This window comes from Oncorhynchus mykiss, chromosome 4 (assembly GCF_057628025.1).
Source record: "Oncorhynchus mykiss isolate SJ-2025 chromosome 4, ASM5762802v1, whole genome shotgun sequence".
NCBI lineage: Eukaryota > Metazoa > Chordata > Actinopteri > Salmoniformes > Salmonidae > Oncorhynchus > Oncorhynchus mykiss.
The window spans coordinates 73,806,195-73,822,258 of record NC_143025.1 but is presented as its reverse complement, the minus strand read 5'-3'; the positions used below and the strand labels follow the sequence as shown (position 1 = coordinate 73,822,258).

The following is a 16,064-nucleotide window of genomic DNA, read 5'->3' as shown; positions in this document are numbered from 1 at the left end:
GACCCAATGTGAGGAGTGAAGCAGGGATGGCACACAGTTTAATTAGCACTGTTGTGGTTGTCATGTCAGTTTTGTGTCACCCTGACCTCAGGGTCATCTCGCTCTCTCTCGCAGGTGGAGAGATTTGACCAACTGAAGGCCCCGCGGGAGTTAAGAGGGGGAGGGGAAGCAGGGGAGGGGCAGGTGAAGGCCTTAGTTGGGTGAGGAACCAGGAAGGGGCTGATGTCATTTCCCAGATATGTGAGGGAGGGGTCACAGGGAAAACAATAGGTCTCTGTGGAATCCATATCCCATTAGAGCAGAGGTGTCCAACCAGGGATTTTTAATACATACAGTACCAGTCAAAAGTTTGGACACACCTACGAATTCAAAGGTTTTTCTTAATTTCTTACTGTTTTCTACAGTGTGGAATAATAGTGAAGACATCAAAACTATGAAATAAGCAAAAAAAAGTGTTAAACAAATCCAAATCTATTTGATTCTTCAAAGTAGCCACCCTTTGCCTTGATGACAGCTTTGCACACTCTTGGCATTCTCTCAACCAGCTTCATGAGGTAGTCACCTGGAATGCATTTAAATTAACAGGCGTGCCTTGTTAAAAGTACATTTGTGGAATGCTTTTCCTTAATGTGTTTGAGCCAATCAGTTGTGTTATGACAAGGTAGGGGTGGTATACAGAAGATAGCCCTATTTGGTGAAAGACCACTTCCATGTTATGTATGGCAAAAACGGCTCAAATAAGCAAAGATAAATTACAGTCCATCATTACTTTAAGACATGAAGGTCTCCTCTTTATCAAGCACAAAATAGCTGGAGTTTATAGATCCTGTTCACTTGTCCAGCTGTGCCTCTGTCACCTAGAGGTTATATTTAGAGAGAGTTGAAAGTAGCTATACGCAACACACAACTTTTGACCAGGAATTCCAAGCTCTGTTTTGATTTGTGTAGTCCTGACAATTCCAATATTGTAGAGATGTCAAAGGAGTGTAATCCATGAAATATATAGGTTTTTAATCTACAGGTTCTGTCTGTGACCTCCCAATGCACTCGCTATGACGTCCCAATCAAATGTGAAACTGTTGAAAATTTTAAGTACACTATAAACTAATACGCACACCAGCCTAAAATCTTATAATTTAAGCTTCTTGTTTCAATTCCCCCCATGAGAAAGGCAGTGCGTCTGTGGGTTGTCAAAACTCCTGTAGCACTTCCCTGGCTGAGGTCAGAATAGGATAGAATGGACTTTTTTGGTCTCCCGAGTGGCGCTGCGGTCTAAGGCACTGCATCTCAGTGCTTGAGGCGTCACTACAGACACCCTGGTTCGATTTCAGGCTGTACCACAACCCAGCCGTGATTGGGAGTCCCATAGGGCGGCGCGCAATTGGCCCAGTGTCGTCCGGGTTTGGCCAGTGAAGGCCGTCATTGTAAATAAAATGTGTTCTTAACTAACTTGCCTAGTTAAATAAATGTTGCAGTTAAGTTGTGCTATTCGCCCCGTAGCTTCTTAAAGAGACCCCTACTTGCAGCAGGATGTGGTGCGACGGGTCATATTTACCACTGTGAACTTCTCACTTAAGGAATAACAGTGTTGCAGGTTGGAAGCTCAATGGCTGATATGAGAACCACACCACAAAATAACAGTGTTGCAGGTTGGAAGCTCAAGGGCTGAAATGAAAACCACACCACAAAATAACAGTGTTGCAGGTTGGAAGCTCAATGGCTGATATGAGAACCACACCACAAAATAACTATATACAATACATAAGTACAAAAATAAAAAAATAACAAAAACCTTCTAATTATAAATCATTTGATGTGAGTGTGTGAGAGTTAGGCAATGTGGAGGAGATTACTTAGTAGTTTGGTTCATCAGGCGGACTCCCATTCTTCACTTGAAGTTAGGCCCGTCAGTCAGAAGAGCACTAACACACGCTGGCCTATCTGTTTACAAAGCATCTCTGAGTCATTCAGATGTCGATCCACACTCACACAGAGTACCATTTGTTTCACCTCCAAATCACATTAGCCATTATGGGTGAGCACTGTCTCCACCATGATGAATTATCACCAGTCTCTGTGAGGAAAAGTAGATATGACTGGCTGAGGCCAGCCAGAGTCATGGACTTGGTTCATTTAGAGATGAGAGAGAAGCCGCGTCAAGATTAGTCACTGTGGTAGGAAGAGTAAAATGAATTGTGTGTTTTTGTGGTATTTCGTAGTATTCCGAGTTAAGAGCCCCCAACTCCTCTCCAGTGCAGTGGAGGGGTGTTACGCAGTGATAGAATAAGTGCTACATTGTCGGCCCCAGGGTTTTCCCGGACAATGGCGCATTGTTTGGGAATAATGGAGAGAATTTCTTGGCAGAGCCAGGATTCCATCTTTAGCCACAGAGCGTCCGTGTTTTGCGTGTTCCGACAAGTTCCCCGGCTGCCTCAGGAGTATGGGACCAAAGGAGAACAGCACACCTATTGTCACTACCTGAACCGTATCTTCTCCATCAACCTCTTCTACCTTCCCTCCTCTCTGACGGTTCATTATTTTAGTCCTGCTTTAACTCTGCTGACAGGACTGTTTATGACCTGTCATTTGTAGTGGCAGTGTTATGTAGCCACTATGATGCAACTATTTCCCAGGTTGTTGCTGTAAGTGTTACCATAGTTTTTTTTTTACTATGAAGTGTTAATTACGGATCTGATCCTTTTCAATTTTCTCCTAAAATGACATTCCCAAATCTAACTGCCTGTAGCTTAGTCCCTGAAGCAAGGATATTAATATTCTTGATACCATTTGAAAGCAAACACTTTGAAGTTTGTGGAAATGTGAAATTAATGTAGGATAATTAATTTTTATTTTACCCTTATTTTACCAGGTAAGTTGACTGAACACATTCTCATTTACAGCAACAACCTGGGAAATAGTTACAGGGGAGAGGAGGGGGGAAGAAGGAACCAATTGTTAATTGGGGATGATATAACACATTAAATCTGATAAAATATAATACAAACAGAGGTTCAAACTGTAGAACCCAGTTCCTACATTTGAATATAAAAATGGATTTTATCAAACAAAACTATGCTACATTTTATCTCTGGGACCCAGAGACAAATCAAGGCAAGATTACTGAATGTAAGTACATTATTTACCTTCAGAGATGAATGTATCAAACCAGTTTCTGTGATAAAAAATGTTTGTTGTTGTGCACTCTCCTCTAACAATAGCATGGTATTTCTTCACTGTAACAGCTACAGTAAATTGGGGAGTGCAGTTAGATTAACAATAATTTAAGCTTTCTAATTATATAAGACATGTCAATGTCTTAGAAAGTGTGCTGTTACTTACAATGTCATTCTAGTCACATTAGCGTATGTTAGCAACAACCATCCCGGTATAGGGACACCGATCATACGGATCCTTAAGAGGTTTATAATACAGAGTAGTCACTAGGGACTACTAAATTACAGTGGTAGTCACAGGTGCATTACACATGTAGATGCAAAATAAAAGAGGACAAGTGTCTCCCAAGTCCAAAATTGTAACAAATTGGTTGTTTTGGATAAATAAACCATTCTCCATATTGGAGAGGTGATCATTCTTTCCAGGGTGTTTTCAGAGCAAGTCCTATTGACCATAGGCATACTCGTGACTGTCTTTTCACATGTCCTCCTCTTCATGTCCATGATTTCATTATGCGTAATTCCCCTGCCTCACGCCAGAATAACATTTAAGCAGTCAGTTGATTTTAATTTACTCTACCTCAGGATATCCTCCTCGGCTCTCAATCTTCTCTCTGTTATGCCCCACCCCCAGTCAAATTGAGCTGTTTAAAGTTCTTAGTCCTCTGTGACACTGTAGCTGCTCCAATCCAAAACTGCTGCAGTGCCCGTTTGCCCTAATGACTCACCTTCTGAGGTCTGATTGAACTAGATGCTCAGTCCCTTTGTTTCTGTAATTCCGTGTCAAAAAGTGTAGAGAGAAGACAGGTTTTTGTTTGGAATGTTATTGCAGAAGGAGTTTATTCTCTTCCGTTAGTGAGAGGAACGCTCTGTTCTACTGGGCAGTTAGTTGTCTTCTCCTCGCCTGCCCCATACTCCCAGTCATACCCTCATTTTGACTCTTTCCTTGAGGGCCAGGGTAGGTGTCTGATTGTGTATCCTTCCACTATGTAGACAACAACCTAGATACTGTAATGTTAAGGAATAATCAAGGGGCAATGCGTCCTATGGAAAATAATGTACAATGTGGAAGGTGTGGCATTAACCTTCCACGGCATAAAGTTCCAGAGTTAATTATCCCGCTTATACCAATGCTATATTTGTGGCTAAGAAATGTGTTCATTTGACGTCAGAAATGTGTTCAACATCCACTGAAGGTAGCTAGCAAGTTTACTAGGTAGCTACAATAGTTGCCTTGGTAACCAAAGAGACTTGCTAGCTAAGCTAACCAAATCATCGGTCCTACAGTAGCTTGCTATTATGAAAATCGAATTCAACTATGCCAATAATGTTTTCAATTCGACTTTTGCTTTAAAAAGCAGCTCAGATATAGAAAATGTAAAAACGTACTTCATTGCCGTTGAATTATACCGTGCATTATTTAAGCAAAAGGCACGAGGGGGTGTGGTATGTGGCCAATATACCACGGCTAAGGGATATTCTTATGCATGATGCAACGTGGAGTGCCTGGATACTGCCCTTAGCCTTAGTATATTGGCCATATACCACAAACACCTGAGGTGCCTCATTTGCTATTATAAACTGGTTACCAATGTAATTAGAGCAGTAAAAATATATTTTTGGTATATGGTCTGATATACCACGGCTGTCAGCCAGTCAGCATTCAGGGCTTGAACCACCCAGTTGATAATGAATTATATTTTGTAGCAAGCTGAATTATCTAACATCATTGGCAGATATTTTTCTTATTTTTTACCTAAAAAAGCCTTAGTACAAGTAATTTATCTTATTTCAAGACATTCTTTCAAGATAATTTACCTTATTACGACGATTAAATTACTTGTATTAAGCCTTTTTTAGGTTAAAAATAAGAAGGGAAAAATTATCTGCCTTTTTTGGGGTACGGAAAAAAACTAGGAATTATCACTCAATTTAAGATATTTAGGCTTGCTTAGAATGAACTTTTTGCAGTGCAGTTCTACAGTTTCCTAGGGAAAGGGTGTTTCGCTGCCAGAGGATATTGACCAGATTTGGTGGAAATGCATAGCACCTTGTCAGCTTTGTAACTGTAGACATTTTGTGCCGGGACCATGATCTCCTACCCTCTATTTTTCAGGCTGGTCTAGTTTGGTTGGTTTACTTGGAATTTAAATAATGTGATTTTTTTCGATGCTCACATCGGGACAAAGAACAGAACCATTGACCGCTGGAAAGACACCACAGTCCTTATTATGGGTGGTCAACCCATTTGGCAATCACTCTCTGAGTCACATAGATGGGAGTGTAGAAGTAATTGGGAAGCCCCTACCTTCATTGTGATATGATCTCCAGCAGACTGAATTAAATGAGTTTGGATTATAGTAATTCAACATCAGATCAGTTATTTCATTATAGAAAATATTTTCCAAACCTTATATCCCACTCTTCATGAGTTACCATTGAGAAACTGTGTTGTGATGTTATGAATATGCAGAAGCGTTATGCAGTTAACACACAATCTTGTCATTTACGGCAGCTAGAGTTTTTATGGTTGGTCTGGGAGAGGTTTTATTTAAAATTCTATGTGTGCTAAATACCAATGACCATATTGGCCTGTAACTTTTCCTCTTGATTGGATTTATTAGGATCTCATTAGGGAAAGGGGGATACCTAGTCAGTTGTACAACTGAATGCATTTAGCTGAAATGTGTCTTCCGCATTTAACCCAACCCCTCTGAATCAGAGAGGTGCGGAGGGCTGCCTTAATCAACATCCATGTCTTCGTTAACCGACGCCAATGGTGACAGCTAGTCTTACTGGGGTCAGCTCTTGGAGCTGAAAGATGATTGGCTGAATGAAAAATACTTCCGGTGTTGTCACGTTCTAGCCTAACTCTAGGGTCAACTGTAGGGCCAACTTAGATAGTCAGTAATAGTTACGTAGGAATGTAATTTGGGGCTAAGTTGTATATTTAGTGTAGTTTAAGGCTCTTGTTAATTTGATTTGACCTGTTTAAGTGAATTTGTTTAATGGCTCAGAAGTCTAGTTTGTTTCACCACGTAACTTCAGTGTGAAACTGCAGATGAAAGATTTTCTGAGTTTTGTCCATCGCTACAGATGAATGTATGAGTCTTCTATGAAGAGAGAGCTGCGATAGCTACTGGAATAGGTTAATCAGATCGTCCTGAGATAGGACCATCTGTACTTTGACTGTAGTGGATCACAGGCAGTAAAACAGTAGTCCTGTTATTTGTTAGAGAATCTACAAGAGACATCTCTATTCCGGGAAAATGGCTGTTCACATAGTTCATCTGGACTGTAAAGATCAAGTCTGGACTAATCATTCTAGTTTTTCCTCCTTTCCAAGAACCGTCATCCCAACACACATGACCTGATCCATAGCATCTCAACAGAGTTCTAATGACACATGCATGACTCCCAAATAGGGTTGCAAAATTCCTGGGAACTTTCAATAAATTCCCTGGTTTTCCAGAAATTCTGGTTGGTGGATTCTGGATTTCCTACTGTTTCCCTCCTGATTACGGGAATCATCCAACTGGGATTTCGGGAATATTGGGGAATGTATTGAATGTTCCCAGAATTTTGCAAGCCTACTCCCAATCAATAGTGCTTTGGTCGCTTGAATTGGTCAAGTCAGCTGGCTGTCCCCGTTGGCCACTTTGCAAATCGGCTATGGTCGTTGTCCAATCAACTCCTTTTTTCTCTCACTGAGCCCCGCCCCGTCTGACCTTAGTCTCCCATTAAATTTGATTTAGTTTAGTTATTTTTCTTAATCTCCTGTCAAAATGACATTAAAATGTTATTGGCTCTCATGCGTCACTGCTGGTTAAGGTATTAGAAATGCAGCTCTCTGAGCTAGAAGAATACACTACAGTAAAGACCAGAGGCTGCTCTACTCAGGGCTGTCTTATAGACTCCTTTTAGTGCTTGTAAATCGCTGTTAAACTTTTGAATATTTCCTGTTATTTTCAAAAATTTAATGTATAAAATGTATGTAAACTCATGAATCGAAGACTCAATTGGGAACTGAATTCAAATTGAATCACCTCAAAAGGAAAGCAAGTAATTGTACCTGCTTTCACAAGTAATTGTACCTGCTTTCACAAGTAATTGTACCTGCTTTCACAAGTAATTGTACCTGCTTTCACAAGTGATTGTACCTGCTTTCACAAGTGTTTGTACCTGCTTTCACAAGTGTTTGTACCTGCTTTCACAAGTGTTTGTACCTGCTTTCACAAGTAATTGTACCTGCTTTCACAAGTGATTGTGCCTGCTTTCACAAGTAATTGTGCCTGCTTTCACAAGTGTTTGCTCAATGCAATGCACAGATGACTAACTTGCTCTTTCTCTTCCTCCTCACTCTCCCCCTCCCTCTCCCCCTCAGATGAGTACTATGCCAGGCCTGCCCACGCGACCCTGTTTCTATGACATCGACCTCGACCCAGTTACAGAGGAGATCACTGGGCTCTTCTGAGCATGCTTCAGAACAATCACCCAGGTAAAATAGTATTCCATTCAAACCATTATGACCCCGTTTTTATTTCCATATTATATGTAGCTGAAAATGCTGGTCATATTCATTTTTGAATCGATCACACGTTTTGGACAAGTCCCAGATATAGATGTTTCTGTATAGCACACCATTCATCTTATTCTGATGAATTTAAGTAACGTTATTGTTGGCATTTAGATTTTACCCAATGGTGCCTAAAACACTTTTACTGAAATGAGAGGCTCAGAGGTGTAGCTGTTGCCAAGGTTAAGGGCTGTGGCTGTCACAAACAATGTCTTTACAGTTCTAGTAAGCCAGATGGAGAAATGATTTTCTTAGCTACATATGAATCAGTCTGTGTATCTGTGTTGTTTGCACTGCCACAGTAAGCAGCAGTCTCGTTATATCCCGTCAGACAACACTGCTACATTTTCCCTGTAAATTCAGTCAGTAGTGAACCAGTTTGTAAATGCTTATGTAGTCTATCTGCCACATACCATGTAGGGTAGGAACCTGATGATGTCTATGAAACGGAATGAATGTGTTGTTGTAGAGCGCTCATACAAGAAAGTTGCCGTGTAGGGTAGGAACCTGATGATGTCTATGAAACTGAATGAATGTGTTGTTGTAAAGGGCTCATACAAGAAAGGTGCCGTGTAGGGTAGGAACCTGATGTTTATTTAACGGAATTCATGTGTAGCACTCATACACTCATTGTCCTTCCTCTGAGTGGCTCACTTGGTCTAGACGGTGTGTGTGTGTGTTAAATATTGCCTCAGCATCAATACACAGTACTCTGGATATTTTCACTCAGTGTTATTCCCTATTCACTCAGCACCAAGGCTATGGCCCTAGATTTAGAGATGCACTCAGTCAGTCACTCAGTCACTCTCTTCTCCAACGTTCTGATTTTCTCACCTCAGGCTCTGTGAAAGACCCTCCTGCCCTGTGGGGAGCATGGCGAGGAGGAAGAGCCCTACACCTTCCATGGAAGATGCTTAACCCTTCTAATGGCACTTCCTACCTACAGGGTTCCACAACGCCACTGCAAAGGCTGGGGTCACTCTTTTGCACATCAACGATATTAAACCAAATAAGGCCTAACCATGCTGTATTTCTGTTAACTGTAACCCCTTAAAAATGAGGGAAAAGATTTTGTTACTTTTTAAATTTGTTTACTGAGATGAACTACTATAATATCTCATGTCATGGTGCTGGTTTTATTGTTTTCATTTTTCTTAATGTGGCTTAATATGCTTTTATTTAGTGTAATGCAGTACAAGTGCTCATGTATTTATGCACTAAATTCATGTTGTACGCACAAGTTGTTTTAAATGTGGTTATCTAACCTCGTCTAACATTTCTTAATCCACTACATCCTGCTAAATGTCACAGGGTGGCTGTTACACAGTTTGGTTACTAGCTGACGCTCTACTTCTACTTAATGCTGTTTAATTAGATGGATTGTGGAAAACCATGGTTTTCTACCATATAACAACTGTGCCTTTTTAAAATAAACTATTTTATTTACTCTACAGTTCTGTTGTCTTATTTTATTTTTTGTCTTGTTCACACCCATCAGATGAGCAGAGACCATTCCATCTGCTGTTTGGACACAGACCTCTTCCTGTTACCGCAGGGCTCTGTCAGGAGAGCCTCCAAAGCAAGCACAATGGCTATTTTTGGTTCTGGGTTAAAAATGTACATATGCAGAACAGCTGAATACACTCACTCAATCACTTGCACAGTCAAGTATACTCACTAATACATGCACATGAACCTAGACATGTGCAAACAATCAAGCACAACAATACCAGAATGCGTAACAACAAATTTACTCACACATATTTAGAGTTTAGCCCTCGATGGTCCTGAAATCCAGGCCTCAGAGCCGGCCCCCTCACAGGTCCCGAGAATGTCAGCTCCGCCTGTCAGGATCTGATGTTTGTGTTGCTACGTGGTTCCTGTGTACATGTGTGCTTTTATCGTAGCTGGCATTCCACACCTGCTAGGTCTGTTATTGCCTCTGTTCTCTGGGGTTTCTCTAAGTACAGTGTGTGTGTGTTCCACTGTCAGAGGGAAAAGAATGCACTCATTCATACTGAGGGGGCTGTAATTGTGTGTGTGTGTGTATAAGTACATGTACTGCTGGACTTAACCTCTTTGTTTTGGGGTGATGACAAATTCAAGAGCTTTAAATCATAATCCATCTCTGTCATAGGATTAAATTGCACTGATTAGTCTGAGTCTTGTCAAATTGGGTTTGTTTATGCATAGTGTTAATCCTGAGTCAGTCCAATTTTGATTGCGATAACTTGTCATTTATGTGATCAAATAAAACAACTTCTCCCGAGTTACATACAGGTAGATACTGCGCTATGACTGAGTATTCCGTGTTTAGTTTCAGTTTAATTTTAGTACCAAGGACAGGTCCTACATATTTTGTAATGTATCCTTAAGGATCAGTACTACTTACAGGTGTGTGTGGATCAAGAAGCTTAACTATCTGACAAACTGTATGTAGCCTATTTGACCCATGTTTGCTTTACATAGGTTTGTCCTGGTTTTCCACTGCCCTTACAGCCTAATGACAGGGTCACCTGGGCCAATTAGGGTGTGTTTGCCCCATGAAGTTGTGTACGTGGCATCCCTGCTGTACCCATCCCATACGGCAGGCTACGTTCCTTAGCTAGCTCTAACTGGCTCAGTCAGAAACAGGCTAGAGTCACCACCACTCTCACACCCACCAGTGTAAAAAAAGTTCACTTTAAATTGTCATTAGAAGCTCACTACATTCTTCCCCACAACACATTCTAGCTACCCCCTTCACCTACCCTGGCCAAACACACTCACCCCCATCTTCCCTGTCTACCAACATACTGTTCTCCCAGCCCACTTTCAACCTCTCGTCCCCCTGTCTTAGTTCACTGACCCCCTCTTTCCTCCCATGCTTCTGTCCACTCAGTGCCTCGCTCTCCCTTGTCCTAACCATATCACCCCTTTCTCCCCCCTGTCCAATCCCATTCACCTCTATCATCCCCTGTTGATGCCCACTCACCCTCTCTACCTTCCCCTGTCCTGGCCCCTTCACCCCCCTCCTGTGACAGGGTAGCAGGGTGCTGAGTGCTAGTCAGCAGGGTGAGGCTGAACACACATGCCTATTGTTCATTGCCAAGTAAGTTATTTTGTATTACGATAGACGAGATGTCTTTGGAGAGGAGCCCGGTATTGATGCCTGTTGTCTTGGCTGTATGCACGTAAGTGTGTGCGTACATGTTTGTGTGTGTGCGCTTGTGTGAGATGCCCTTCTTAGAGCAACAGCCAGCAGTTGGTTGGTTGGTGTCTCATTAGCCTTGACCTCGACATCTTCGGTAAAGACTTACACTTGAATGACATTCCCCCTCCTCCCCCACCATCACCCATCCTCCTCAACCCTCGCCCCACCCTCAAGCCTCCCCCATATTTTCGATGACATCAGAAGTTCCTCCTGTGGGCATGGTGAAGGTCGTCCAATGACAGTCCTTTAACAACACAGCCACCCTGTGGCCCAGGACCAAGACCCTCACCATCAGTCCAGTGTAAATACTGTATTCTCTCCAAGGATGTGTTCTCTGGAGAGCAACCACACAGTTTCTGCTAGCCAGATGTGGACTTATTTTCTCACTGAAATGATTCTGAATGTTGTCTTGTTGAATTTATGTATTTTCTTTCTTTCTTCGACAGTCAGTTTTGGCTCATCTCTGTGTGGTACGTACGTGTGTGTGTGTCTGTGTGTGTCTGTGTGTGTGTGTGTGAAGATCAGCTCATGTATGGTTAATAAGAAAAGCATCAGGTCAGAAAATTGACATACACTACATGACCAAAAGTATGTGGACATCGGCTCATCGAACAAGGCGCCGCCCCCCTTGGGTTGTTGGAGATCTTTGTGGGCTATACTCGGCCTTGTCTCAGGATGGTAAGTTGGTGGTTGAAGATATCCCTCTAGTGGTGTGGGGGCTGTGCTTTGGCAAAGTGGGTGGGGTTATATCCTTCCTGTTTGGCCCTGTCCGGGGGTATCGTCGGACGGGGCCACAGTGTCTCCTGACCCCTCCTGTCTCAGCCTCCAGTATTTATGCTGCAGTAGTTTGTGTCGGGGGGCTAGGGTCAGTTTGTTATATCTGGAGTACTTCTCCTGTCCTATCCGGTGTCCTGTGTGAATTTAAGTATGCTCTTTCTAATTCTCTCTTTCTCTCGGAGGAGGACCTGAGCCCTAGGACCATGCCTCAGGACTACCTGGCATGATCACTCCTTGCTGTCCCCAGTCCACCTGGCCGTGCTGCTGCTCCAGTTTCAACTGTTCTGCCTGTGATTATTATTATTTGACCATGCTCGTCATTTATGAACATTTGAACTGGCCACCCCTCATAGCCTGGTTCCTCTCTAGGTTTCTTCCTAGGTTTTGGCCTTTCTAGGGAGTTTTTCCTAGCCACCGTGGTTCTACACCTGTATTGTTTGGGGTTTTAGGCTGTGTTTCTGTACAGCACTTTGAGATATCAGCTGATGTACGAAGGGCTATATAAATACATTTGATTTGATTCCAAAGTCATGGGCATTAATATGGAGTTGGTCCCCCCCTTTGCTGTTATAAAAGTCTCCACTCTTCTGGTAAGGCTTTCCACTAGATGTTGGAACATTGCTGCGGGGACTTGATTCCATTCAGCCACAAAAACATTGAGGTCGGGGCACTGATGTTGGGCGATTCGATCTGGCTCGCATTCCAATTCATCCCAAAGGTTTTTGATAGGGTTGAGGTCAGGGCTCTGTGCAGGCCATTCAAGTTCACACTGATCTCGACAATCTATTTCTGTATGGACCTCATTTTGTACACGGAGGCATTATCATGCTGAAACAGGAAAGTGCCTTCCCCAAACTTACCACAAAGTTGGAAGCACAGAATCGTCTAGAATGTCATTGTATGCCTAAGTGTTAAAATGTATTTTTACTGGAACTAAGGGGCCTTAACCATGAAAACAGCTCCAGACCATTATTCCTCCTCCACCAAACTTTACAGTTGGCACTATGCATTGGGGCAGGTAGTGTTCTCCTGGCATCTGCCAAATCCAGATTTGTCCGTCGAACTGGAAAATGGTGAATTCATCACTCCAGAGATCACGTTTCCACTGCTCCAGAGTCCAATGGTGGCAAGCTTTACATCACTCCAGCCAAAGCTTGGAATTGCGCAAGGTGATCTTAGGTTTGTGTTCGGCTCCTCAGCCATTGAAACCCACTTCATGAAGCTCCCGATGAACAGTTCTTGACGCTGTTTCCAGAGGCAGTTTGGAACTCGGTAGTGTGTTGCAACCAATGAAAGTGCCACGTTGAAAGTCACTGAGCTCTTCAGTAAGGCCATTCTACTGCCAAAGTTTGTCTATGGAGATTGCATGGCGGTGTGCTCAATTTTGTACACCTGTCAGCAACGGGTGTGGCTGAAATAGCCAAATCCACTCACTCTTGTGTATATAGCGTACTTATCTCTGTTCAGTCACATACATTGGACAGAGTCTAGAGAGGGAGAGAAATCATCTTACAAAGTGTTGTGTAATCCCAAGGTCGAGGTTAGTGCCCTCTCATTTTGGGGCTAAAGTATAGGACAGGTTTGTCATCCTCTACAGCCAGCCTTCACTTCTCACACAATCAACACTGCCGGTTACACACCATCTACAGGAGTACACACCAACATGGCACATCAGGGCCTGTATTCATAGTGTCTCAGAGTTGAACTGCCCCTCTTCATATAATCGTATTCATTAGGATCAAAAAGGCTAAACAGATCCTAGATCATAACTCCTTTTCTGGTAGACTTTAAGCATAAAGACCCACGACTGTACTTTCCTCTGTATCTCTCATATTTCCCTCTCTGTCTAGCCTCCCTTCCTCAACGATTCCCTTATTCTCTTCCCAAAGAAGAAAATCCACAGTTAAAGATGTAAAATCAACTATCATTCAGAAATGTAATGCTCAGAGTACTATCAGTTTCAATATCTCTCACTCTCAGTCCATCTGTCTTTCCGTCTCCTCTGTTCCCCCTGTAATAACATAATGATATCTTGCATGGGCTGGGATAACGTCAGGAGAACCTGTAGACTGTCTATCCGTGGCTGTTAGCGGTTAGCTAACACACGCACACACACACACGGCTGTTCATCGAGAGAAACGCAAGCCCTGTGTTTTACTGCTTCACAGCGTTACCACAGAACACAGCCATTTCTCAAAACCCCTAAGAGAAGATCATTAAGATTACTTTATTGGTCAATTACAAGTTCCAACTGAAATTTGATCTCGGCTTTTAACCCAACCCCTCTGAAAGAGTGTGCAGCAGGGGAGACGGAAGAGTTGAAATACAGAGAGTGAGCTCCAAAAGTATTGGGACAGTGACACATTTGTTGTTGTTTGGGTCTGTACTCCAACACCTTGGATTTGAAATGATACAATGACTATGAGGTTAAAGTGCAGACTGACAGCTTTAATTTGAGGGTGTTTTCATCCCTATCCCGCAAATATCATACCCCCCCAAAAAATACTAACCTCCCCTGTTATTGTAATGGTGAGAGGTAAGCATTTGGGGGGGGGATTATGATATTTGTAACTTTCTCACTCATCATTATTCACGATTCATTCATGATTATCTGTAATCATGGTAACATCCACGTTAATGTAGAAGTGTTCAGAAACCTATTATATTATTATTTACAATAAAAGTGACTCCAAAATGACACCATACATTATATACATTTCATTTCAATTGGGCACAAAATAATCTGAAACACAACCAAAACAAAAAGCAAATGGATCCAACAAATTTGTAGTCACAAACTTGATGTTGTCATTGCTTGCTATGAATATGGGACCAAATACTTCACCTTCTGTCACTTTCATACACTTACTTTTGGTCCCCTAAAATGGGAGGGACTATGAACAAAAAGGGCAGTACTTTCTATACGGTTCATCCGATATGGATGAAAATACCCTCAAATTAAAACTGACAGTCTGCACTTTAACCTCAGTCATTGTATCATTCCAAATCTAAAGTACTGGAGTACAGAGACAAAACCAATACTTTGGAGCTCACTGTATGACTGAGGATGATGATGATGATGATGATACATGTATTTGAGATTATGTGAGGGTATTTGGGTTTTTGGGATATGTGAATGTATTATTTTTATTTTTTACCAGAGAGTCATTCTGAGACCAAGGTCTCTTTTACTGAAGAGCCTTGAACTACAGAAAATAACAAAACTATACACATAAAATACAAAACACGAAATGCAAACAGAAACTGAGCAAGTTCATAAATAACAAACACATGCATCATCAATAAGGTCCTCAATCAGGAGTCTGAATTGTCCTAGGCACCAAAACATCCAATTTAAGAGTTTTTCAGATTGTTCCACAAATACAGTACAAGTTGAGTTAGATGAAAGGACAACTAAACTGATAAGAGGAGGTGGGTGAGTGGGGAATTTTGGTTTTCAACTATGAGTTCATGCCTGTTTGATTGTTGGAGTTTGTTTTCTTCTCTGACTGTGCTCCGTGTGTCTAATAGACAGACCCCATGCTTTTACCAAGGCCCAACTGGCAGAATAGAATAGGACTGACTACAGTCTTGGGAGTATTAAAACAGATGGTACCAGATCTCACTGTTTTGCTGTATAGTAAAGCTCACATCCAAAAACAAAATGTTTCAAACTTACTAAGATCACGGACGTTTCTCAAAGTAGGAAAAGTACAGCAATATGTATTATTTGTTGTACATGACTAAGTGTGTATGCATGCTTTTAAATGTGTTTCTACATATGTAGCTTAATTTTTTTCACATTATCTTGGCTGCCTCCACTACATCATCCTCTAGCCAGCTCAGTTCCTATACCCCCTATCACCAGGATGCCTTCGATACACAGTACCTCCAGGTCCAGCAGACAGTCTACATCCAGTACAACACAGCCTGGTGTAATGCAACTGCTACTACTCCTTCCACTGAGGAGTTCCTGTTTATCAAACACCCAGTACATTTCAGCACAACTGTCCTCACTGACCTGAACCAACTGTACTGTACAAGGCTTGGGTTTTGTTTTTGTGTTTGCATTCTCAGGGGAGGCTGCCACATGCAACTTTGCAAAGCAAAGCAGCTGGTAGGTGACCTCGTGAGCTAGAAGAGAGGGAGAAAGGCAGGGAAGAGAGAGGCACAGTAGAGAGAGGCAGGGAAGAGAGGCTGATGCAGGGGAGAGGCAGACAAAGAGTTTAAGGAAGACAGACAGTGAAGAGAGAGGCTAGGAGAGGCAGACTAAAAGAGGCTGAGGAGAGGCAGGTAGACAGAGAAAGAGTTTAAGGAAGACAGACAGGGAAGAGAGAGGCTAGGA

The 16,064-nt window shown here is 42.2% G+C and overlaps 1 protein-coding gene across 4 annotated transcripts in view; it reads left to right on the top strand.

The window, feature by feature from the left end:
• The window catches only part of mthfd1l (methylenetetrahydrofolate dehydrogenase (NADP+ dependent) 1 like), an 84,430-nt gene extending 75,228 nt beyond the window's left edge, over nucleotides 1–9,202 (top strand). For all 4 annotated transcript variants that reach the window (XM_021600758.3, XM_021600761.3, XM_021600760.3 and 1 more), the window contains exons 26-27: nucleotides 7,558–7,671; nucleotides 8,589–9,202. In XM_021600758.3, the coding sequence (XP_021456433.3) occupies nucleotides 7,558–7,647 (90 nt within the window). In that variant the 3' untranslated portion in view covers nucleotides 7,648–7,671; nucleotides 8,589–9,202. The remainder of the gene's footprint in view (nucleotides 1–7,557; nucleotides 7,672–8,588) is intronic.
• The last annotated feature ends 6,862 nt before the right edge of the window (nucleotides 9,203–16,064 follow it).